We start from the raw sequence: 25,746 nt of genomic DNA on the forward strand, positions 1-25,746 counted from the left end.
GGAGCCTCTTAACAATCTCCTCAACATTTTTCTTCCTCTAAAAATTTCTGAAATTTTTAGTGACTCAAAATAAAAGTGAACCAAACTCAACAAGATTGATAGAAACTACTCCCATAAGTGCATAGAGACTATATCATGCATCAAAACTACTTTGGACCATAAAAATTTGACATGCAAGCTCAAGAACAGGTTCACTTCAGCAGCAAAAATATGCAATAAATAAAGCACTAGAACAAAAACTAATTGGACCATTCGAGGAGTCACATACCAAAGAACAATCCCCAAAGCAGTTTTGTGAATGGAGCTTTGAACAAGCAGATTGAAAATGGCAGCAAAATGAGCAAGAACACGAGTTTGAGCTACATGATGATTTTTTTGGAGGAAGAAGAAGTGGATGGGTGCTGGAATAAGTGGAGGGGGGCACGTGGGGCCTATGAGGCAGGGGGCGTGCCCAGGGGGATGGCACGCCCTCCACCCTCGTGGCTCACTGGTGCATCCCCCTGGTGTGTTCTCAGTGCTAGAAATTCTCAAATATTGTATAAAAATGCATACTAAATTTTCAGGGCATTTGGAGAACTTTATTTTCGAGGTATTTTTTATTGCAAGGATAATTCAAAAAACAGACGGAAAAATACTATTCTTGCTTTATTTAAACTAAATAACAGAAAGTAAAAGGAGGGTACAGAAAGTTGGCCTTTCTAAATTCATCCATCTCATGCTCATCAAAAGGAATCCATTAACAAGGTTGATCTAGTCTTATTAACAAACCTCTTTCGAATAACATGAAACTGGAAAATTTTCGAATAACACTAGGTTACCTCAACGGGTATACGCATGTCCCTAACAATAAGAATATCATATTTCTTTTTGACAGTAGGAAGAGGGAATTTAAAACCTCCAATAGTAATAGTTGAGATTTTTCCAATAGAACTGATACTATGAACTTGAGGTTGTTTCTTTGGAAAGTGTATCGTATGCTCATTGCCATTAACATGAAAAGTGAATTGCCTTTGTTGCAATCAATAACAGCCCCTGCAGTAGTCAAAAAGGGTCTACCAAGGATGATCGACATACTGTTGTCCTCGGGAATATCAAGAATAACAAAGTTCGTTAAAATATTAACATTTGCAACCACAACAGGCACATCCTCACGAATACCGATGGGGTATAGCAGTTGATTTGTTAGCCATTTACAAAGAGATTTTAGTAGGTATCAACCTATTCAAATCAAGTCTACAATATAAAGAGAAAGGCGTAACACTAACACCGGCTCCAAGATCACATAAAGCAGTTTTAACATAGTTTCTTTCAATGGAGCATGCTATAGTTGGTACACCTGGATCTCCTAGTTTCTTTGGTATTCCACCCTTAAAAGTATAATTGGCAAGCATGGTGGAAATTCCAGCTTCCGTTATCTTTCTTTTATTTGTAACAATATCTTTCATATACTTAGCATAAGGATGGATTTTAAGCATATCAGTCAAACGCATACGCAGAAGGATAGGTCTAATCATTTCAGCAAAGTGCTCAAAATCATCATCATCCTTTTTCTTGGATGGCTTAGGGGGAAAAGGCTTGGGTTTCTGAACCCATGGTTCTCTTTCTTTACCGTGCTTCCTAGCAACGAAGTCCCTCTTATCATAACGTTGATTCTTTGATTGTGGTTTACCAAGATCAACAGCAGGTTAAATCTCTACATCATTATTGTTACTAGGTTGAGCATCATCATTAACATTATCACTAGGTTCATGTTCATCACCAGATTGTGTTTCAGCATCAGAAATAGAAATATCATTGGATTCTCTGGTGTGTCAATAACAGGTTCACTAGAAGCATGCAAAGTCATATCATTATTCTTTTTCTTTCTATTAGAAGGACTAGGTGTATCCGTATTAATTCTCTGAGAGTCTTGCTCAAGTCTCTTAGGATGGACCTCGGGATACAAAGGTTCCTGGGTCATTTTGCCACCTCTAGTCATAACTCTAACATCATTATCATTATTCTTATTATTTAACTCATTGAGCAAATCATCTTGTGCATTAAGTACTTGTTCTACTTGAGTTGTAACCATGGAAGCATGTTTACTAATAAGCTTAAGATCACTTTTAACTCTAGACATATAATCACTCAAGTGTTCAACCATATAAGCATTACGTTTCAATTGTCTACCAACATAAGCATTGAAGTTTTCTTGTTTAACAATGAAATTGTCAAACTCATCCAAGCATTGACTAGCAGACTTATTATGAGGAATATAACATTCATCAAATCTATAGAGGTAATTTACCTTTACTAGTTGTGTCAGGTTATCAAGACCATGTATCTCTTCAATATGTAGTAAATTCTTAACATCTTCAGCTTTAATACCTTTTTCTTTCATAGATTTCTTTGCCTCTTGCATATCTTCAGGACTGAGAAATAGAATACCCCATTTTCTTTGGAGTTGGCTTAGGAGTTCGTTCAGGAAGTGTCCAATCATTATCATTACTCAATATATTATTCAATAGCAATTCTGCTTGCTCAACAGTTCTTTCCCTGAAAACACAACCAGCACAACTATCTAGGTGGTCTCTGGAAGCATCGGTTAGTCCATTATAAAAGATATCAAGTATTTCATTTTTCTTGAGAGGATGATCAGGCAAAGTATTAAGTAATTGGAGAAGCCTCCCCATATCTTGTGGGAGACTCTCTTCATCAATTTGCACAAAGTTAAATATTTCCCTTAAGGCTACTTGTTTCTTATGAGTGGGAAAATATTTTGCAGAGAAGTAATAAATCATATCTTGGGGACTACGCACACAACGAGGAGCAAGAGAATTAAACCATATTTTAGCATCACCCTTTAACAAGAAAGGAAACAGTTTAAGAATATAGTAATAGCGAAATTTTTCCTCAGGAGTAAATATGGTGGCTATCATTCAATTTAGTAAGATGTGCCACAACAGTTTCAGATTCATAGCCATAGAAAGGATCAGATTCAACCAAAGTAATTAACTCGGGATCGATAAAGAATTCATAATCCTTATAAGTAACACAGATAGGTGAAGTAGCAAACGTAGGATCATATTGCATTCTAGCATTCAAAGATTTTCTTTTAGCTTAGCAAACAGTTTCTTAAGATCATATCTATCATTGCAAGCAAAAAAGTCTCTAGCAGTTTCTTCATCCATAATATAACCCTCAGCTACAACAGGCAATTCATATCTAAGGGGAGAATCTTCATCATCACTTTCATTAATATCATCAGTTTCATAAATTTCATTCTCTCTAACCCAAGTTGTTTATCAAGAAATTCACCTAGTGGCAGAGTATTATCAAGCAAAGAAGTAGTATCATCATAAGCATCATGCATAGCAGAAGTGGCATCATCAATGACATGTGACATATCGGAACCAATAGCAGGTGTAGGTGTCGCAATTTTACTCAAAACAGAAGGTGAATCAAGTGCAGAGCTAGATGTCAGTTCCTTACCGCCCCTCGTAGTTGAGGGATAGATCTTGGTTTTGTTGTCTTTCAGATTCCTCATAGTGATCAACAGATATAAATCCCAAGTGACTCAGAGAATAGAGCTATGCTCCCCGGCAACGGTGCCAGAAAAAGGTCTTAATAATCCACAAGTATAGGGGATCACAATAGTTTTCGATGGTAGAATATTCAACCCAAATTTATTGATTCGACACAAGGGGAGCCAAAGAATATTCTCAAGTACTAGCAGCTGAGTTGTCAATTCAACCACACCTGAAAGACTTAATATTTGCATCAAAGTATTTAGTAGCAAAGTAGTATGGAAGTAACGGTAACAGTGACAAAAGTAACAGTAGCAGTTTTGTAGCAATCGTAACAGTGACAATGGAAAAATAACTTAGCAAAGATCAATATGAAACGAGCTCGTAGGCAATGGATAGATGATGGATAATTATGTCGGATAGCATTCATCATGCAACAGTTATAACATAGGGTGACACAGAACTAGCTCCAGTTCATCAATATAATGTAGGCATGTATTCCGAATATAGTCATACGTGCTTATGGAAAAGAACTTACATGACATCTTTTGTCCTACCCTCCCGTGGCAGCGGGGTCCTAATGGAAACTAAGGGATATTAAGGCCTCCTTTTAATAGAGTACCGGATCAAAGCATTAGCACTTGGTTAATACATGAACTCCTCAAACTACGGTCATCGCTGGTTAGTGTCCCGACTATTGTCACTCTGGGGTTGCCGAATCATAACATGTAGTAGGTGACTATAACTTGCAAGATAGGATCAAGAACACTCATATATTCACGAAAACATAATAGGTTCAGATCTGAAATCCTGGCACTCGGGCCCTAGTGACAAGCATTAAGCATGGTAAAGTCATAACAACATCAATCTTAGAACATAATGGATACTAGGGATCAAATCCTAATAAAATTAACTCGATTACATGTTAAATATCATCCAACCCATCACCGTCCAGCAAGCCTATGATGGGATTACTCACGCACGACGGTGAGCATCATAAAATTGGTGATGGAGGATGGTTGATGATGACGATGGCAACGAATCCCCCTCTCCGGAGCCCGGAAGGGACTCCAGATCATCCCTCTTAAGGAAGAACAGGGCTTGGCGGCGGCCCCGTATCGTAAACGCGATGAATCCTTCTCTCTTATTTTTTTTCTCCCGGAACATGAATATATGGAGTTGGAGTTGAGGCCGGTGGAGGTCGAGGGGGCCCACGAGGTAGGAGGGCGCGCCCAGGGGGTAGGGCGCACCCCCCGTCCTCGTGGCCAGGGTGTGGGCCCCCTTCGGCTGATTCTTTCGCCAATATTTTTTATTAATTCCAAAAAGTATCTCCGTGAAGTTTCAGGTCATTCCGAGAACTTTTATTTCTGCACAAAAATAACACCAAGGCAATTTTGCTGAAAAGAGCGACGGTACGGGTTAGTTCCATCCAAATCATGCAAATTGGAGTCCAAAAAAAAGTAAAAGAGTTTCGAAAAGTAGATACGTTGGATTCGTAGGGGGCAGCCCTTGCGCCAAGATTGGATGTGCAGCCCCTCACTATTATAGGTTTAAGGCAGGGTGGGCAGCTTTGGAGGAAGGGTCGCTTCTCCTAGATGCGCCTTCAAGTTGTGGGCCCAACCCAAACCCTATTTGCACACTTTTACTTTTCCTTGGGCAAGCCGCACCCTTTGGTGGCCACCAAAGATCTAAGGAATTAGGCATACGTTAGCTTCCGCATGATTATACTTACAAAGAAATGATGATTTGATCTCGAAGTAAATCAATCGGTTGAGTCTGTTCAACACAAGTGTTCTTCCAACAATGTGTCCTCAAAGTTGTTGCCATCCCATGACCAGGAAAACAAAACCACCATGCAACCCTTGACCCAGTCTTATAAACAAGACTAGGAATATATTTACCATTTATTATTCCACACATGCGCATAAATTTTCCTGGTTATTGCAGACTCAAGAACCATTGCAAAATATAGCAATGAAAATAAACATTAATTGCGAACATAGAAAAAATAACTTTTTATACTTCCTTGAACAACATTGTTTTTTCTTTAAAGAGGACATTTTTATGAAACTTTGAGAACATTATTTCAAAAAATTGTGAAGATTTTTAATAACTTTTAGAAAAACTAGATTTTTTTAAAAAGAATGCAAAGATATTGCAAAAAATGTGATCACTTAAAAAAATTCTGAACCTATATTAAAAAATGAGAATATTTTTAAAGACTGTGAACATTATTTACAAAATATACATTTTCTAAAGATGTAAATATATAAAAAAAGTTGGAACATTTTTTGGAAAGCAAATAAAGACAAAAGAAAGGGTATAGAAAAAAAGGAACTGGCTACAACTTTCCTAAAACTTGAAAAACCTGACCCCAAAACCGTAACCTGTCTCTTAAATAATTAAATGGGCTCGCCCATCTCCTGCTCGATTGGTCGCGCTACTGTGCGATTGTCCAATATTTAGTGAGTAATAAAGACGGATTATCCGACCAGGTGTGCTTGCCTGCTTACTTGGCGGTGGAAAATGTAACGTGGTATTGGCATTCTTTCAAAATAACATTAAAAAACAATGTCTCATGACTTTAAAAAATTGTGCACGTGTTTCATGAAAATGTTGACTAAATTCAAAATATGCGTACATAATTTATAAAAATGTCGGGGTAATTAAAGAAATGTTCATGCTATTTAAAATAAGGTTCACACTATGAAAACAATATGCTCATAAAATTATAAAACAAAACAAGAAAATGAAAAATGTCACATATATTTTTCAAAAAATCTATATATTGTAAAAATGATCATGCTTTCTAGGAATATGTTGTTGGCATTTAATAAAACTATTTATACAATGTAAAAACTCAAATAAGTTTTATAAAAATCTTACTATTCAAAAAAAAATTCCATCCATAATTCAAAAGGTTTAACATTTAATGAAAATAAATATATATATTTTTGGGTAAATGTTCAACATGTATCAGAAAGAAACTACACACTTATACAAAATGGACATATGTATTTGAAAAGTTTAAAAAGCAAAATAAAAAGGAAAAAATAATCAACAAAAACCAATGAAACCATGAAAATCTACAACAAAAACACACAGAAAAAAACCCGCTGGAAAGCTTCTGAAACCTGATTGAACCAGTTCATAGAAGCTTCCCAAAATCTGCTCATGGTGGCTACAGTATGGGCCCAACTCACAAATCTCGCGCCCGAGGCAAGACTAAAGGATCTGAGCAAGAAATAGCCCTTGTGAAGAGCAGACGATACATTGCTTAGACCGTTACTGTGAAAGGTCAGTGACACGCACCGAGCTGAGCGAACAATATATAGCTCAGTAGAGCACAAGCCAATCTAACTCCATATTCCTTTTTTTAGATTTTATTCTATTTTTCTCTTCTTTTTGTGTTTTTCTGTTTCTTTTTTATAATAAAAGAGCATTTAAATAAAATCAGTATGCTAAAAAATGTTTTGAACTTCACAAATTATTTAACTTATATAAAAATTTGAAACTTCAAGAATAGTTACAATTTCAGAACATGTTCAACAAGTATTTTGAAAATCACCAAAACTAGAAATGCAGAATTTCATCATTTTATCTTTTTCTCTGAAAAAATATTTGAATTTTCAAACTATGTTCCAAATTTTCAGAAAAATTTGCATTTTTGAAAAAATTCACAAACTTAAAAAATGTTCACTATTTTCTACAAAAATAATAATTTTGCAAGTCTTACAATACATGCACATGAAATCGCGTTTCTACGGTTAGAGCTCCTTGTCGGCACTCGCAACCCGCATTGGTCGAATAGGTAGATTGTACCGATTGTGCACCATATTGTTTGAATGGGCCGGCCATGTCTCCGTTTTTCCATCGCTTTTGGGAATCTTCTAGGACCTTCCTTGAATTGGGTTTTTTCATTCTATCTTAATTTAAATTGTACATATTCTTTATTTTGTGAACTTCTGTCAAATTCATGAAGATTTTTTAAATATGCCAACCTTTTTAAAATGATCTACCATTTCATAAAAAATCACAAATATTTCCTGCAATCATGAAAAAATCGACTTCACGAATATTTCTTTTACATATTCCTGAATAGTCTTTGAAATCGAGAGTATTTTATCATTGGCGAACATTGTTTTATAAATTCAGAAATATTTTTCTAAAATGTGAACATTTATTTGAAACAAGGGAACTCTTTTCAAATCCTAATCATTTTTTCAAAGTTGGGAACAATTTTTTCTATTCATGAAGATTTATTTGTTTCTGATGAACAATTTTTGGAATACATGAACGTTTTTCTAGTTGATGAATATTTCTTGAACCACCGCATACTCTTTAAAATGATGATCTTGTTTGAAATTTGGGAACACTTTTAGTATCCACAAAAAAGTATTTCTGAAATTTTTAAACAGTTTATGTAATACTGAACAATTGTTAAGTTCATGCACATTTTCTGAAATTCCTTTAAAGTTTTTCAACCTAATAATTTTCTTCCGAAATTCCTAGCAAATTTTTTGTATTTTAGATTCATAAGTATTTCACAATTTTTTTAAAAAAAGGAACAAACAAAAATATGAAAGAAGGAGGCACAACACGTGCCCACACATGGGCCGGCCCAAATCACGCGCGAGGGGTTGCCCCTTCGCTCAATATCCAACACGAACGACTAGGGAAAGCTCCTAGTCTGGAAATTTCCGAAATCACTAATTGAGGAGTACTCCTCACAAAGATCACTTCCACCTTTCCAGGTTGTGACAAGTAGCATGCTGCATGTGTACCACTTATCGCAACCTGGTAGTTTTCCCTTTTTTCGTAGATCTGTTTATTCGAAACGTTTCATTTATTAAACCTTGCATCCAAATCTCAAACCATTTTCACTGTTGGATTTCTTGCGTCGAGATCTACAAACCTATACTCCATGTTGATAGGTTTTGACGAAAAAAAATCCTAAAAAAACAGACGAAAAAACTGAACCGGGAGCACGGTTTTTTTCCTTTCCGAAAGAAGCACGACCATGGCTCTCGCAAAATCACAACCGTGTCTCTCTTGAAAGGAAAAAATAATAGAAAACATGTTTTTTTTTCGTTTCTGAGAAGGCACAGCCGTGCCTCTCGCGAAAGCACAACCATGCCTCTCGCGAGAAAAAATTGTGCCTCTTGCAAAAAAAACATTTTTTTTCGTTTCCGAGAGGCAGCCTCTAGCTAAAGCAAAACTGTGACTCTCGCGGAAGAAAAACCATGCCTCTAGCGAAAGAAAAAAAATAGAAAACATATTTTTTTCGTTTCCGAGAGTCATGGTCATGCCTCTCGCGAAAGCAAAATCGTGCTTCAAGCGGATGAAAAAATAGAAAACATGTTTTTTTTGTTTCCAAGAGTCATGGTCGTGCCTCTCACGAAAATAAAACGGTGCCTCTCGCAAAAGCAAAACTGTGCCTCTGGCGGATGAAAAAAAAAAGAAAACGTGTTTTTCGCATAAAAAAAGTTTCGCTTTTTCGGGTCCAAAAGTTAAGGAAGACAGGTGGAAAACTGAAACATCGAAAACACAGGAAAAAAACCCTTTTAAAATCCAAAAACGCGTGTCGAAAAATAAAAAAAATTCGGAGGTAGCATCGAGAGCACGATACGTGGTGGGTCGATAAGAGCGCGCCAAGTGGCACTAATCGTTGTGAGGCTACCAAGTTGCTCCCGGAAATTTCCCATTTGCAGCATTTGCCGCAAATAGTCGACCAATCGCATGGACGACCTGAGTGGGCCGGCCCAGCTAACGGTGTGTCCCGATGGTTTTGTGAACTTTTCTGGAAGGTTCCTTGTTTTTGTGTTTTTTTGGTTTTTTTTTGTTTTGTTCTAATTATTCGATATTTTTCCGTTCTATCTATTTGTTTTTTATTTTTATGTTTGTTCACTCTTTTCGTTTTTCTATACTGTTACCTTTTCTTTTCTTTAAAATCCACAAATTTCAACATGAAAATATTAAATAATTGTTCATTTCTTATAAAAAAAATCGAACGTTTCCAAATTTGTTCACTTTTTGAAATTTTTCGCATTTTCAGCAAAAGTTCGAAATTTCAAAATTTGTTCAAGGTTTCAAAAAATGTTCTTAGTTTCAATTCATGTTTTCAAAAATTGTTAACTACTTCAAAATATTCTCGGAATATCAGAATTTGTTTAGGTTTTTCAAAAAATGTTTAGATTTTCAAATTATTGCTCACGTTTTCAGAAATTGTGTGCAATTTGGAAAATATCCGTAGTTTTTTTTCATAATTTACAAAACAAATCGTGTTTTCCTACGAAAGATGGAATTTTAATTTTTCTTCTCATTTTTTCAAAACAAAAGAATTCCAAAATATGTTCCAAATTTCCAAAGACTGTTCGTGTTTAAAAAAATTCATTTTCCAAAAATTGTTCAGAGATTGAAAAGTAGTTCGCATAATAAAAAAAATATTCGTGTTCTCAAATCTGGTTTGAAATTTTGAAAGTTGTGTCCGTTTTCAAAAATTGTTCACATATTAGAGAAGTGTTTGGGATTTCAGTATTTCTTTATGTTCTTTTTAAAAATGGAATAAAATATTTAGAATTCCATATTTTATTTTTGTTTTCAAAACAATATTTGACATTTACTCTTTTTAACTTAAAATCATGAAACAGTCAAACATTTTCTGTGAAGATTGATTTAAATGCGCCGCTTCAGTGAGATTTAAAACGATAGCGCTCTCGTTATATATAAGTAGCAGCAGATAGCTCCAGTGGGCACACGTCATGTACTCAAATGTCGTGAGTTCTATTCTGACGGCTCCTTGCTAAATTCATTTTTTGTTGCGCTCTCCTTTATTTCATGTCAGTGGGCCGGTCCAAGGCGGGTCCTGTGTGTCTGCGCGCTAGTGTCAACGAGGAGTTTCGGTGCCCACGCAGCCGCGTCTCTTGGGCCGGCCGGAAACGGGGGCGCTTGCAAAATGATAAATAAGGGGGGAAATATTCTAAAGAAAGTAAGGAAAAAAATGGCGCGCAGAGTGAATCTAACCAGCGTCCTCATGTTTCATGGTCATCAGGTAAATCTGTCGGCCTTGTTCGTTTTTTTCTTTAAGTTACTACTCGTTTCACGATATGTTGCGCTAACCACTCAAACACAAGAGGTTATGTCAGGTAGTTGTCCCGTTCGAGATCCAGTTCCTGTCGTCCAATGCCGAGGACTCTCAGCCCTCATCGAGGACCAGATGCCTCCTGATTCAGATGTATTCAATGAAGGCATGGGTCCTCATTTCGGCCCTACAACATTTGTGCTCGTTGTGCCAAATAGTGTTGCTGCTCCCGCCGCACTAAGGGCAACAACATAGGCAAAGAAGGATGATAGGGTGAACGCGACAAGGTGGTAGCCTGTTCATGTACACGTTCGTGCTTAACAAGATGTGTGAGCTTATATCTAGTGGGGTTAGGACTAATAAGGACTTTTAAGAGGCGCACAAAAATAGCTGTCACAGAAAGTTTAAGAGTAGGCAGCCGGCTGAGGATGCTTACTTCAAGACCATGCTCATGCAGGCATGCAACAATTTTGAAGTTGGCAAGGTGGATTCACGGTTTGGGCTTAAGAACTCGATCATCACTGTCCAGTTCATCGTGATTGCAATGTTGTTTTGTTGGTGTGATCCTGTCTAAAGTGTGACGGGTAAGCTTACTAGGAAGAGTATAAGGTTACCAAACCTTGTTGCATGTGTGCAACCAGACACCTTGTATTTGCTTCTGTTCTGTCAATGCGGTACATCAAACATCATGTCAAAACTGATATCGTCATGCAACAACACCAATGCGGGCAAACAAACAAAATGCAAATCTTAAAAAAAAATTCTATTTTTTAAACGAGACCCAAATTAGCACGGCATGCAAATGCAGGCAAATATAGGCGAGCTACCAAATAAGAGCTGAAGGAAATATGCCCTAGAGGCAATAATAAAGTTATTATTTATTTTCTTATATCACGATAAATGTTTATTATTCATGCTAGAATTGTTTTAACCGGAAACTTAGTACATATGTGAATACATAGACAAAACATATAGTCCGTAGTATGCCTCTACTTGACTAGCTCGTTTATCAAAGATGGTTATCTTTCCTAACCATAGACATGTGTTGTCATTTGATGAACGGGATCACATCATTAGGAGAATGATGTGATGGACATGACCCATCCGTTAGCTTAGCATTATGATCATTTCAGTTTCATTACTACTGCTTTCTTCATGCCTTGTACAAGTTCCTCAGACTATGAGATTAGACAACTCCCGAATATCGGAGGAACACTTTGTGTGCTACCAAACGTCACAACGTAAATGGATGATTATAAAGGTGCTCTATAGGTGTCTCCGAAGGTGTTTATTGGGTTGGCATAGATCAAGATTAGGATTTGTCACTTCGTGTTTCGGAGAGGTGTCTCTGGGCCCTCTCGGTAATACTCATCACTATAAGCCTTGCAAGTATTGTGACTAATGAGTTAGTTGCGGAATGAAGTATTACAGAACGAGTAAAGAGACTTGCCGGTAACAAGATTGAACTAGTTATGATGATATCGACGATCGAAACTTGGGCAAGTAACATACGGATGACAAAGAGAACAATGTATGTTGTTATGCCGTTTGACCGATAAAGTTTTCATAGAATATGTAGGAGCCAATATGAGCATCCAGGTTCCGCTATTGGTTATTGATTGGAGATGTGTCTTGATCATATCTACATAGTTCTCGAACCCGTAGGGTGCGCACGCTTAACGTTCGATGACGATTTGTATTATTAGTTATGTGTTTTGATGACCGAAGTTTGTTCGGAGTCCCGGATGAGATCACGGACGTGACGAGGAGTCTCGAAATGGTCGAGATGTAAAGATCGATATATTGGAAGGCTATATTCAGACATCGGAAAGGTTCCGAATGATTCGGGAATTTTTCGGAGTACCGAGGAGTTACGGGAATTCACCGAGAGAAGTAATGGGCCTTATTGGGCCATACGGGAAATAGAAAAGGCAGGCCAAGGGGAGGTGGCGCCCCCCCCCTATGGGTCCAAATTGGACTAGGGGAAGGGGGCGGCGCCCCCCTAGCCCTTTCCTACTCCCTCTCCCCTTCCTTTTCTCATACTCCTAAAAGGGAAAGGATTCCTACTAGGACTTGGAAGTCCTAGTAGGACTCCATACACTTGGCGCACCCCTAGGGGGTCGGCCTCTCTCCCTCCCTTCTTTATATACGGGGGCAATGGACACCCCAAAAATATACAAGTTGATTGTTTAGCCGTGTGCGGTGCCCCGCTCCACAGATTTCCACCTCGATCATATCATCGTAGTGCTTAGGCGAAGCCCTGCGCCGGTAACTTCATCATCACCGTCACCACGCCATCGTGCTGAGAAAACTCTCCCTCGACCTCAGCTGGATCTAGAGTTCGTGGGACGTCACCAAGCTGAACGTGTGCAGACCGTGGAGGTGTCGTACCTTCGGTGCTAGGATCGGTCGGATCATGAAGATGTACGACTCCATCAATTGCGTTGCCATAACGCTTCCGCTTTCGGTCTACGAGGGTACGTAGACAACACTCTCCCCTCTCGTTGCTAGGCATCACCTAGATAGATCTTGCGTGATCGTAGGAATTTTTTTGAAATTACTGTGTTCCCCAACAAGAGCAACTCCAACGGGGCGACCCATTTCGTCCGCCGCCGTCTGTTTGGGTCGGCGCGGGCAAAAGAAAAGACTCAAGCGCCGACCAAACCCAAAACGCGTCCGCATCGCGTCCGCGCCGACGCATTTGCGGCCCAAATTTGTGCCCCAAATGCGTCGGCGCGAACGCGAAACGGACGCCACGCGCGGCTTCTTGGTGTCCGCCGCGGCCTCATCTCGCGGTCGTCCAACTGCCCGCCACCTCGCCGGTCAGCTTAATCTATGAACCCGGGCCCACGCGTCAACGACGGCGGTCGTCCTTTTTTATGCCGACCATGCGGCGGGGTCGTCCTCATCCGGTTCTCGTCCCCATCTGGCCACACTCGCTCCCCCGTCGCTGGCAAGCGAACCCTATCCAACCTAGCCACCCCATCCGTGCCAAATGGGGCTCTTCTCCGGCACCGGCAGCAGCAGCAAGTCGAAGGGCAAGGCCCCCGCCGTCCCCTTCCCCGCGAAGTTCATCCCGGCTCCACCTGCGCCGGCTCACCGGCAGAGGCAGCGCATGAACGTCCCTGTGCACCAGGCAGAGTGGCACTGGCGGCACCGCGTGCTTCTACCGTACCCCGACGTCACCCTGCGGCACGACTGGCATCTGGATCCGGAGAGGATCCCAGTGTCGGCGGCGCCGCGGCCGGCTAGGGCGTACGTGGAGGAGGTGCATCGTCGGCGGGCGCTCCTGACGCCGGAGCAGCGCCGCGACCAGGCCTACGCCTCCGACTCGTCCAACTGAGCGCGCTGGTTCGCCTTCGAGCACGAGGAGGCGAGGCGATGCGGCGTCCGCGAGGTCGACCACAGCTTGTCGCCGCCCCCGCTCATCGTCCGTGAGGAAGACCAGGCGGCAGAGGACGCCTACCAGGCGGCCCTTGCGGCTGTCTACAGGGAGAGCGAGGAGGACGAGCGACGCATGGCGGAGGCGGCAGAGGAAGAAGAGGCTCGGTACGAGGCGGCCATGGCGCATGCCATGGCCCTCTCCGCGGCCGACGACTGCGTGGTGCCGCCGATGGCCCCGCCGTCCCCTCCCCGCCGCCTCGCCGAAGCCGAGCCGCAGCTGGAGCCGAAGCCGAAGCCCATCGAGCGCTACTCCTGGACAGGAGTAGTGCGCGAGTGGGTCAAGGTGCCGCCGGTCTGGCTGGGGGCGACGCCGGAGCAACATGCGGCCTACCTCGAGCACCAGCGCCAGATCCGGATGGCCGAGGAGTGCTGCGACGGCGAGTACCTCAAGATACTCGAGCGCGATGCCGAGGCCGAGCAGCTCGAGATCTAGGAGGAGGCGCGCTAGGCCGCGGCTCCCCAGGCCGCAGCACTGACCGCGCCGGCACAGCCGACACCCGACATGACCGCACTCCGGAACACGGTGTTTGCCTGGGCCGGTCCGGCGCTGACGCTCATCGACCTCACAGACCCCGAGGACAACGACGACGATTCCTAGGGCAGCGGCCGACGCATAGTTTTTAGTATGTTTTTATTTTTCTTAAATGCTAATATGGACGCATGGACTCCTGCCGGCCTTCGTGTCCAGCTTTAATGTTTAGTTAATGTTGTTTTTATGATAAATGTGCATGCATTCAAATTTTCTTTTGCGCCGTCAAAATAGATCACGCCAGCATTGAACGCACGCGTCGACCCAAACGTGAAAGCGGACATTTGCGTCCCCTTTGTCGACCTAAACAGACAAAAAATTAACAAAATCGTTGTTCGTTTGGGTCGGTCAGTTGAAATGGCCCTAAGTCTAACTTGACTGGAGTGACGCCGTCTGATTCGACCCGGGAGGCCAACCTGCGAGCCATTTTTCGACGTAATCTCAAACCTCGACTCGTTTGGGAACCCCATGCACCTCACGCGGACGGCGCACCTGCCCTGCCTCGGGGCGAGGCGCGTGACACCACCGAGACCTGCACAATGTGCAGTACACCGTCCCTGCCCTACCTTTCTGATGCACCACCAGCGGTAGTGCGATCTAACTGTGTTGACCAACGACCACTGGCCCGCGCTTCTGCTGTGCAAGATGCAAGAAGCCATGGCCCCCCCTGTGCTGTGCGGGTGTGGCCAATGATTTGCAGCAGGCCAGCGATAAAGAAACCTATCCATCGGAGGGCCGTCCATGGCTCGCCGGCGTGTCGACACATGTCCCTCGCCCTGCGTCACCCGCTCCCCAGCAGACGTATGCGTCGAAGGCTGGGGGTGTCAGGGCCTCAGGGGGTGGAGTAGCGTCAGGGATAAAAAAATGTTTACGCCATCCCTAAAGCTGCGCTCTTGTTTGTAAAGGCAGCCTCACTGCATGATCATCAACTACTCTCTCGTATAGTGTACCTCCTTTTGAGTAGAAAACATGTGTGCCGACTGACTGCCGATCTGCGCAGCATGCTGAGCTCATCTCGGCTCATGGATCGGATTCGGATAGGCATCATTGCATGGCTCGGTCCCCTCTCATCCTAGCCAAGTGGCATGGCAACACATGTCACACTTTTCTTCTAATATCGTGCCATAATACGAGTACACAGCAAGCAAAAGAAGAATGAAATACTAAAATTGCAGCAAAAAAAGAAACAGAAACAGAAACAGATGGGAGCAGCAGACACCAAGGGCAAAGGTGAAGCCAAAGCGAAGCAAAACCAAAGCCACGCCCCCTTTGTGCGCGCGTCCATCACAACTACACAACCAACGCATGCATTGCATTGCATTCCATCGCATGTGCATGTGGCATGTCGAGTTGTTCGGCTCGTCGCCGAGCCCTCAGAGAGCGTGGCGTGCACCTACACAGCATGGCGTGGGTGTAAAGTGGCGGCCCGCTCACATGGCGCCTCCGGCATCATTGACACGCGGGCCCTGCCTTGCTCGTCGACGACGACGACGATGATTGGCTTTATCGGCAGCTCCATCGATCGATCGCTGCATGTGTAGGCGGTTGGTTCCGGAGTTATTACGCATGGGCGGGCCCTTGTATTCTCGTATTCATGCTCGTATTTTCTCTCTGTTTCCGTGGCCTCTGTACCCTGTACCAGACGGCTCGGAAACTGACATGCAAAGACTCTCGCATTATTGGGAGTCGTTAGATGCGCCAACGCTGCACATTTTTGAGAATTCTCGATGTGTCTGTTCCTGAGTGCGTGACAGCGTGAGCGCTGGCCTCCTTCTGCCAGGATCCAGCGCTAGGTTTGGAGCAGCACGTGATGCGTGACGGCATGAGTGGTGGCACGCGCACATGCATGCCGCCGCCTCGTCTCCTGGAGCACTCCTACATGGCATGGGGGTGGGGGTGGGGTGTAGTGGGCTTGGGTGGGCGCCAAAATTCAAATATCGTTGCGGATGTGATCGGGATTGGGATTGGGACTGGGGGACGATCGGATCACAGGGGCTCAGAGAGAGCGGTGGGCTGTGGAGGGGCGCCAGGCTGGCGGTCCAACCTTGCGTCACGGGATGGCCCACCGGGAATAATTCTGCCTGCGCTCCCCTGCCCCGGACTCCGGGGAGCCGCCGGAGGGCCAGCACGAATGCCAGTCAGGAACAGAGGACGAGTGCACTCTGTTATATGCAGGGTATAGTAGTAAAACGATTCTTTCACTGCGTGATCTTCTTTGGCTTCAGGGGGTTGGTTTGCAAAGACGACATGATCTCCGGCAAAGCGCCGATGTTTGGTAAGCTAAATGAAGGCTACTTAAGGCCGTGTCTGCCGCCATTGCCCATCGGCTGTTCTTTTTTGAGGCATCTACCATTCTCGTACTGTACGACATTACTCTTCGTACCATGGAGTTGAGGGACGGTTAGTATGATGACTATATGAGCGTCGTGTTCGTCGGCTTGGGATGTCGGGCTGTCGATGGATCTCTGGCTCTGGCACGAGCGTTTTCCCTAGCGCTACAGGTGGTCAAAGTAGAGCCCGCCGCGAGCCGCAGCACATGCAGATGCAACCTCGCTCGCGCGCCCGCTGAACGACACCGAGGCAAGCGAGCAGCGTACCGATCGTCTCCGTGCAAGACGATTGATGTCTGCATGTAGTACTTATTTGTCAACGCGTCGGTCTGAGCCAGCTCGTTCTATGTCAGTTTTCAAACTGTAGAGAGAAGAGCACAGAGTCGGAGAGGTAGCTAGAAACATCGCAGCGACCGAGCAAACACATGGCATTCAGCTATCGGAATCCCCCGCGCGTTCACAGAGGCGTCAAAGGGCCGGGCATGTCGATCATGTAGCATGGCACATGGCGTGCCGCTCCGATGATCGCCTGCGGCCTGTCCATCATTTGGCAAATGCAGTAGGAGTACTACTCTAGATGATCGACGGTGTCCAGCTATAGCTACCTAGATGTAGTAGATGGTGATGAATAGTATAGTGATCGTGGAATGTTCTCGGGGGACCAACAACAGATATGCTACTGATGGATCATCGCATTATCTCACATGCACCTATGGGTGAAATGATGCGCCGGGCGTCATGGATAAGGTGAGGCCCGGACTCCAGATCATATGAGCTATGCATTGCATTCGCCGGGCTATGTGCATTTATACAATATACGACGTGCGTGGCCTTCAAGCTACTCTCATGCATGGAGATTGGAGGAACGTTATACAGTGCAAATTAAGGAAACACCATTTCTACGTGCTCCCTTTGGATAATAAGATTGCTTTTTCGCCGTATAATTTTCACGGTATAGGAAATTTAGTTACAGGTTTTGGAGGAGACCAAACATGATGAACAGTGGCGGAGGCAACAATTTTGCGACGTTGGGCCTCCGCAACGCCATAAAAAACTCATCTTCAGGCTATTTGCACACTGCAACTGAATGCATGGCTGCCTTCATGGACCATACAATAATAAAAATTCTTCACCTCCCAGTGATGATGAATATTATGCCTCATGGAAAAACTCTTTAAAAAAAATCAGTGCATCTTCTCTCTTTCTCTCAGTACGTGAGATCTCATTCTTTCTCTTCTTCCCACACAAAGGAGGCTTGGGGTTTTCTCTCTTCGCTGGCATGGCCGTTGTCCCCCGTCCCATCTAGGCCTGGGGAGACGGAGCGGGGCTAACAACATGCTTGTTAATCAATCAGTTGGGCGAGAAAATCTTTGAGAATGACTGTCCTTAGTCAAGCATATACATGTATCATATGGGATGATCGTTCACAGGCAATGTCGTGTTGGTATGTTCTCCATTTATAGTACTACCGTATGGGGTTTGACCTATGGATGAGGTGACCAGGGTGTTGCCTAGCTCCTGTCCCCCGTATGGCCGCCTGTAAACCATCACAAATGCCAATAACAGCTAGCATTGCCCCAACGCGAAGTATGTGTTGGGCATGTGCCATGCTCCCTCGAATTAACCTAGCTGCTAGCTCCATTATGCTGGCACATATTCATGGATCAAGATATCACGCATGTTAGGATGAATTATAAGTTGGCGCTTCCCCTCTCTTTGCCCCTTTCCGGTCCACCAGAAACCCTTTTCTTCGTTCCTATGTGCGTTTCATGAGCAGCTAGCACGACGTACTACCGTGTTTTCCTCTGGCACCTTCTCATTGTTGTTATTGCATGCTGTTGTGACGGTCGTTAGGCCTATGCATGTCGACCTCATGCTAGCATTTTGGCATGTGCTTTGTATGACACAGTTTGGTTAGTTAATTATCTTGTAATGACGTTCGCCAGCAGTTGGATGTGACATTGCAAAGCTAGCTTAATTAGCTCGATGATTAACTAATGTTCAAAAGGTCTCCTCCTTTTGGCTGTCTCCTTAATTTGCACCCCGTGAACTAACCAGCATGTCCTACAATCTGGACCTCTCATGGCTGGTTCTTGCATGCTGCTTTTCGTGAACAACCTGAATCTCTACCCTTGGAGTCGGTTCATAATCATGATATCTTGCATGTTTATTGTTCGGCATTACGTACTTGCTCCAAGTTAACAACTTTCATATGGAGATATGATTCTGCAGGTTGTTAAGGATTGTAGCAACTAATTGCCCTCACTTTACATTGCAAAAGGCGAACATCTTTTCTGTCGTCGATCGATAATGGTGGCCTACATATCCCCTGTTTATATGCGTTAGTAGTAACCATGTTCCATGCGCGCACATCTACCAGGCCACACAGATCGCGCTTAAAACGGCTGTTGCATGTGATGTGCTCCTGCTCGGGGAATCAAGATCAAGCTGGAAGGGCAAGCAACTTGCACAGTAACATTCCCTTCGGACTAAGAAAAGGCGACTCTTCTTCTCGCTATCCACACCAATAATTCTTTTACACCTTAATTGCTGTGGAAGCAGCCAATATTTTTCAGAAAAAGAATTCGCCTTCGCGTACGAGCGAATTCTTGTGAAATGTAGTTAAGCCACTATGAAGATACATATGATTGCACCCCACGGCGTGTATGCCAGTGGTGGAATGTCTGAAAATCAGTTGACCAAGGGGCACATGGCTAAATCGCAAGAGTGCGATTCTGTGAGAGAATTCCATTTCGGCTATGGAAGTTAGTCCTCACTGTCTAAGAAATACTCTGGAAGTTAGTTATGCAATTTATTTGCCCATTCATTGATTATATAACCTAAGTTTGAGCCGCATTACAATAGAGTATGGAAATCTCATTCGGTTGGGCACCCATAATCACCTTAGTGCTTCGCGCTGGTTGCTTATTATTTGGTCAAGTTGATACGAAAATTCAGTTCAAAAAGTACAACCCTGACCTAATTCACACTAATCTACCAAACTAGGTAATAGAGATTTTGACGGGAACAAATCGACGGTGGTCCAACGTAGATTCCTGTCATCTCCCCGAGGCGGCGAGATGAAGGTTTCCCGCCGTGCATACACGCCAGAGTGAACTGGTGACAGGTGTTTAAGGTCGTTTCAAGGGTTCAACAACGACAACTGCGACTCCAAGATCTAGGTTCCTAGGGGCACGTGTACAATGACTTCTCAGCTGTCATTGACAGGGTCAAGCTGGTTTCGATAGGAGAGCGGTGATAGCGGCACGTCATTGGCTCATTTGGTCGCGGTAATGGTCGGTCGGTGGTCTAGGGACGTCGATGTAACTTTCACTATGGTTGGGCTGGTTTGTACTACCGGTGAACATTTATAATAAATCGAGGTCCCAAAATGGGATTGAAAAAGGTCGTACGTCAAGTAATTCTGCAAAATGAATGGCTTCATCTGTTCTTCTGTTTTTTTACCAAGAATGGCTTCAAATTATTGAGGGAGAATATGTGAAGATATGTTGGGTGATGCACGATCAAACCAAACTTTTTCTTTTATCTTCTCCTTTTGCCTAAACAAGAGAGTGCTCGTGACTTGTCACGCCCTCATATGTCCATATCTTGATCTACCCCAGCTCACTCCAACTGTCTCAGCTGCTCCCACACATAATCCTCTATCCATGTCCACACATAATTCTTCTTCATATGCTGGTAGAGGGGAGCAAGAAGACGAATGCTGTTGTGATCTGGCTGTTTTCTATTCAGAGATGGAGGCCCCGTAGAAGGTTATGCGCATATAATCTGCAAATATTTCAGAGTTTGATTCTCTCCTCCATTTTCACTGAGATGATTTGTTTAGGTGGCATCCTCGTAGGGAATCACCATGTTTATGTGCACTCTTCGAATGCAGAGAAAAAATTCGGATGACTAACGAGGGACATCGCTAAAAAAATTAGAATACGCCATCACGTACAAGGCACAGGGTAGATATAAATTACCGGCACCTCCTTACATCGACATGTATCAGGACTGAGGACAATTACCATGGCCGGTGACAGTTGGACTTACCAGTCCGATCACTGATACTAGTACATACCAGGGACAATTTTCTGATCCCACATTTGTTTAACCGGTTTTGGATCAAGCCGAGCAGCACCCAGCAGTCACACACATGCTATCCCAGAGCTCCTACCCAAGGAGAGGGCAAAGAACTGTTGCTTCGGCTACAAGGTTGCAACGCCTAAATTAAGCCACACTTGCTCTGAGGCTGTGGGCAAGCTCAGCTGCTGCCCGCCCGAAGATTTCAGGCAGTGACGCCAGAGCTGCCGCCCCTGCCTATTCTATCCCCGGACAGTTCTCCACCTGTACAGCTTTGCTAAGCATGCTAGCTAAAGTAGAATTCAGCAAGATGCCTCTCCTTTTTGGTAGAGGGCACATGTTCTTGTACATTCTTTGCAGACCAATTCTTTCCACCCAAATAGTACTAGAATCTTCATTTGGAAAAAACGGCAATACCTGTTCTGCATAATAGTTTCAGCTCTCAACAGCGCATGCACATGATGTACATGCTGCAGACCCAGTAAAAGTGTAAATCAAGCCATGGCCGTGTTTGAATGGCTTTGATTGATGCGTGTTGCAGTTCTAGGTAACTTGAAGTACACTTGCTCTCATGAGCAGGTCAAGAAGGAGGGCTCCGTGGCCACAATTGGCATCGGTGACCTGCCCAGGTGAAGCAACAGCCAGCATCCCGTACATGCTTTTCATATGCCAATTCTTTGTCAATAATAATGTCTTTTGACTTCCAAGGGCAAGCTTGCGATAGCTAGAGTAATACACTAGGCTGCATGACAGAATTTCGGTATAAAAGAATTCTGAATTCTATATACTCCTTTCGAAGGGGAAAATAATAATTCAGTATAGTATACAGGCTACCTTTTCAGACTCTATACAATACTAGCAGTCTAGCATAATATTCAGTACTAGTATAGAATTTTATTTGCCGGCGCTAATAAAAAATCATTGGTCAAACTTGCTGGGTGCAGGGCTATCTCGGGGGAGGTGCCGTTCGTGGAGCTGCCGGAGGCCGGCTCCTAGCGCGGAGCCTTGGGCACACGAGCGACGTCAACTGGCCCATCTCCGGCGAGGTCAATGCAAAGGCGTCCGAGACTCCCGGCCTGGTACATTGCACTAGAGCAAACACCTCACCTCTGCTATGGATGAAAAATTCCTTGGTCGTTCCGAATTTCTTTTGTCGGTGCACAAGGCGAGCCACGCACAAATCCAACAGTTTGTCATACTATTTCAGCGACCGCGACGTAAGAGACGGCAAGAAACGAAGGGCCAAGAAGAGAATCGTCTTAGAGGCGTGGACGGAAAAGAACGGGCAGGTTAATCAGAGCCGATCAATTTACCCGAGGTCCCGTAAACGGCTCGCCCATCAGGCGGACGCCGAAAGAGACGGAGAAGCTGAATCCCTCGGAGGGTTGCGTGTGCAATCACGACGGCGACGCGCCACCGCCCGTACGTGACCGGTTCCGGCGACATGTACAGGGGAGCCGACGGCGTTTTTCGTATGGGGAGCATGTCAGCGTCTCCCCCCGGCCCGGCCGCCTCGTTTTTCCCTTGTAGTATGTATGGACAGTCCTGCCCGGCCTGGCGTCAGCCTATTCAATGCGCGCGCCATTGTGGTGTGGTATGGTGGTTAGTTTGGGAGCAAGGGCATGTGTCCCTTTCCGTAGGCCTCGTTCAAAGTCAAGACCCCTCCCTCGCAGCTTGCTTAATCATTTTTGAGCTGCATTATTAGGGCTTCTCCTGTGTTACTAGTATTTTTTTTCTCCTGCAGCTGTGGTATTTCTACTATGGGGAAAATTCCAATTTGAGCGGGTGAGAAGTGTTTGGAAGAGTTTCGGGTTTTCTCTGACACGTTTTGGTTCTTTGGAATGAGCTGTGTCTGAAAAGAGTAGTACGTAGAGAACATGTACTCGTACGGAGTGGAGTAGTATACGCTTGTTTGACCAGCTTGGATTGTATATTTATACCATGTCAGAGAGCGCCATGGACTGAGTTTTTGTGCAGAGAGAGGAGGAGAATATGTGCGCGCGTTTGAAAAACGGAGTTTGGGAATCTGGCGCTCTGGGTGGCTGCCGCGATCCAAACCCACTAATCTGCTCTGCAGGACAGCGGAATAACGTCGTATTAAGAGGACGCAGTGCGCAGTTTACTTTCTGCTTTTGAACCTGGACTGCTAGATTTGTTCCTCCATCTGACGTCACCGTACCATATTACTATAGCGGTAAGGGCATGTACAATGATGGCATATGGATACATATGCCTCATGACAAAAAATAATCTGAGACACCTACATTTATTTTTTTCTCCCCAATGCAAGCTACCACTAGTGGGCCTCATTAAAAAATAGAAAATAAAGACTTTAGTATACATGCATCTCTACTTTTCACTCCAACTTTTTCAGCTTATGTCACAGGACCACATTTTTTCTTTTTAAGCACCCACCTCCTGAAAAGGATCCCGCTTCCCTATCCGAACCTACTTTACGTCATATCCGATCCTACATGGCATGCGAGACATCACGTTAAGGCTATGCATTGTACATGCCCTAATAAATTCGCACGGCAGCACAACAATTGTATATTACGGAGAGAAAGGCTGTCAAACCCGTCACAGGTAGAAGCCCGGTGACTTGCTCGAACCACAAACAAAACGAACGAACTTTGAACAGCAGCAAGAACACTCAATGTACTTCTTACAAACCAACCAAACAATCACCAAAATCTTTAGAATCGCAGAATGGACGACCCCAGTTTGTTTTAGTCTTTTTCCTCTCTCTCACACACACCCAAATCACTGCCACTTTGGCATGTAATGTCATCGAAATTCCCCATCAGCACAAACCCTACCCTTTTTCTCTTCCAAATCGACTCTTTTTCCCCACGCCTTTTCTTTCGATGGCTTTTCGATATGCTCGCCCACTACTACCGCTTTGTTCGCCCTCGGCCTGTACCGAGGCTCCATGTGTGCAGCTCACACCATCATCACAGGTTACAGCTGGCCAATCCGGATCTAACGCCTACGGTCCTCGTGAATCACAGCTTCCCCTGGCCGTCCGATCCTCTCCCCGCGGCGAGGATGGACCCCTGCGCGCTCTGCTCCAGCGTGCGCACCACGTCGCCCATGGACGGGCGGAGGCTGGGGTTCTGCCCCACGCACGACGCCGCCAGCGCGGCCACGGCGGATGCCTCGCCCGCGTCGTACGCGCTCCCGAGCCGCTCGTCGACCAGCATCCGCGCGTCGCAGGCGGCCTTGAGCCGCGGGGCGAGGACGGCCGTCAGCAGCCGGCCCTCCACGGGGCAGAAGGCCTCTATGCCGGTCAGGAGCTCCAGGAGCAGCACCCCGAAGCTGTACACGTCCGTCTTCTTGGTGACCACGCCGGAGCGGATGTAGTGCGGGTCGACGTAGCCCGGGGAGCCGAGCATGGTGTGCGCCGACGACCGCGGGCGGACGGCCGCGGAGAACCCCATCCGCGCCGACCCGAAGTCGCAGAGCTTGGCGGACATGGACGCGTCCAGGAGCACGTTCGACGCCTTCACGTCGCCGTGCACCACCTGCGGCTCGCACCGCTCGTGCAGGTACTCGAGCGCCTGCGCCACCTGTAGTGCCACCGACACCCGCCGCGACCACGGCATCGCCCCCGCGGCCTTGCCGCCGCCGTGGAGCTTCTCGTACAGGTTTCCGTTCGCCGCGAACTCCAGCACCAGCACGCCCTCATCTGCATCGACCAAATCCACAAACAATTCAGCTTCAGCACGACGGCGCGAAACGCGGCACAGAGCAGAGAAATGAATGCCGGAGCCGGGCCAGCGCGGGCGACGGAATAAAGCACGCACCTTGCTGCTCGCAGAAGCCGAGGAGGCGGACGATGTGCGGGTGGCGGATGCGGAGGAGCGTCTCGAGCTCCTGGCGGAAGACGCGGTGGATGCGCTCGCTGCTGCGGTGGACCTTGACGGCGGCGAGGGCGCCGGAGAGGCGCGCGAGGTAGACGGTGCTGAACCCGCCCTCGCCGACCACGGCGGAGGTGAACCCGCCCGTCATCCTCTCCACCTGCGCCCACGACAGCTGCCGCGTCCCGACCTCCTCGCCCCCTTTGCTCCCGCCGCACTCCGACTCGTCGTCGACCTCTATGTCGCCGTCGGCCGCATTGGCCCCGCAGCCGCAGCAGAAGAACCTGAACCTCTGGCCCATCGATCCTCGCCGGTTTCTATTTCTCGCAAACACACAGACACGAGACGGGAAGAGCAGAGCCGAGCCGAGAGAGGGAGGAAGACTTGGACGGCCTTGGGGTTCTGGCTTCCTCTGTGTATTGTGGAGAGAACGGGTGTACTTGGTGTGGAGTAGAGAGGCTTATATATAGGTGGGTGCGGGGAATTCAGATTTGGTGGGGGTGTGAACTGTGAAGTGCCAACATTAGCAGATCATTATGCAGCCAGGGGTAGGAATAGCAAGTGTAGAACCAGAACCATCTCGCCGTGGCTGGCACCCGGGCCCACCTTACTCACTCACTGACCACCATCCATCATAACCTTCCATCCAGAAAGAAAATAAATATTAATAGTACACAAAATCTGTCATGGGCTCACCCTCCCTCGTCCCTGGAGCTCCAATAGATTACACCGGACGGGAATAATGGTCCTTTTCGGGGCGAAATAATTGGATCAACACATGGACGATAACATGCGAATTTGCGTGCAGCTTTAGCTTGAAAACGGATTATTGGCGTGTTAGATTACAGCTGAAACGCCAATTATGCGCGAGCCGAGCCTCCCTACCCTCAACGGTTATGGCTCCTCCAAG

At 45.3% G+C, this 25,746-nt stretch overlaps 1 protein-coding gene across 1 annotated transcript; it reads right to left on the reverse strand.

Annotated features, from left to right (window-relative positions):
* Nucleotides 1-23,608: 23,608 nt before the first annotated feature.
* On the reverse strand, nt 23,609-25,267 carry LOC123125020 (salt tolerance receptor-like cytoplasmic kinase 1). The gene is made up of 2 exons (XM_044545567.1): nt 24,783-25,267; nt 23,609-24,664 (listed from the first exon to the last, which is right to left on the reverse strand). Exons 1-2 carry the CDS (start codon nt 25,135-25,137, stop codon nt 23,982-23,984), a joined length of 1,038 nt encoding a protein of 345 aa, XP_044401502.1. The 5' UTR covers nt 25,138-25,267; the 3' UTR covers nt 23,609-23,981.
* Nucleotides 25,268-25,746: the final 479 nt, after the last annotated feature.

The sequence above is a fragment of the Triticum aestivum genome, chromosome 1B (genome assembly GCF_018294505.1).
Source record: "Triticum aestivum cultivar Chinese Spring chromosome 1B, IWGSC CS RefSeq v2.1, whole genome shotgun sequence".
Taxonomy (NCBI): Eukaryota; Viridiplantae; Streptophyta; class Magnoliopsida; order Poales; family Poaceae; genus Triticum; species Triticum aestivum.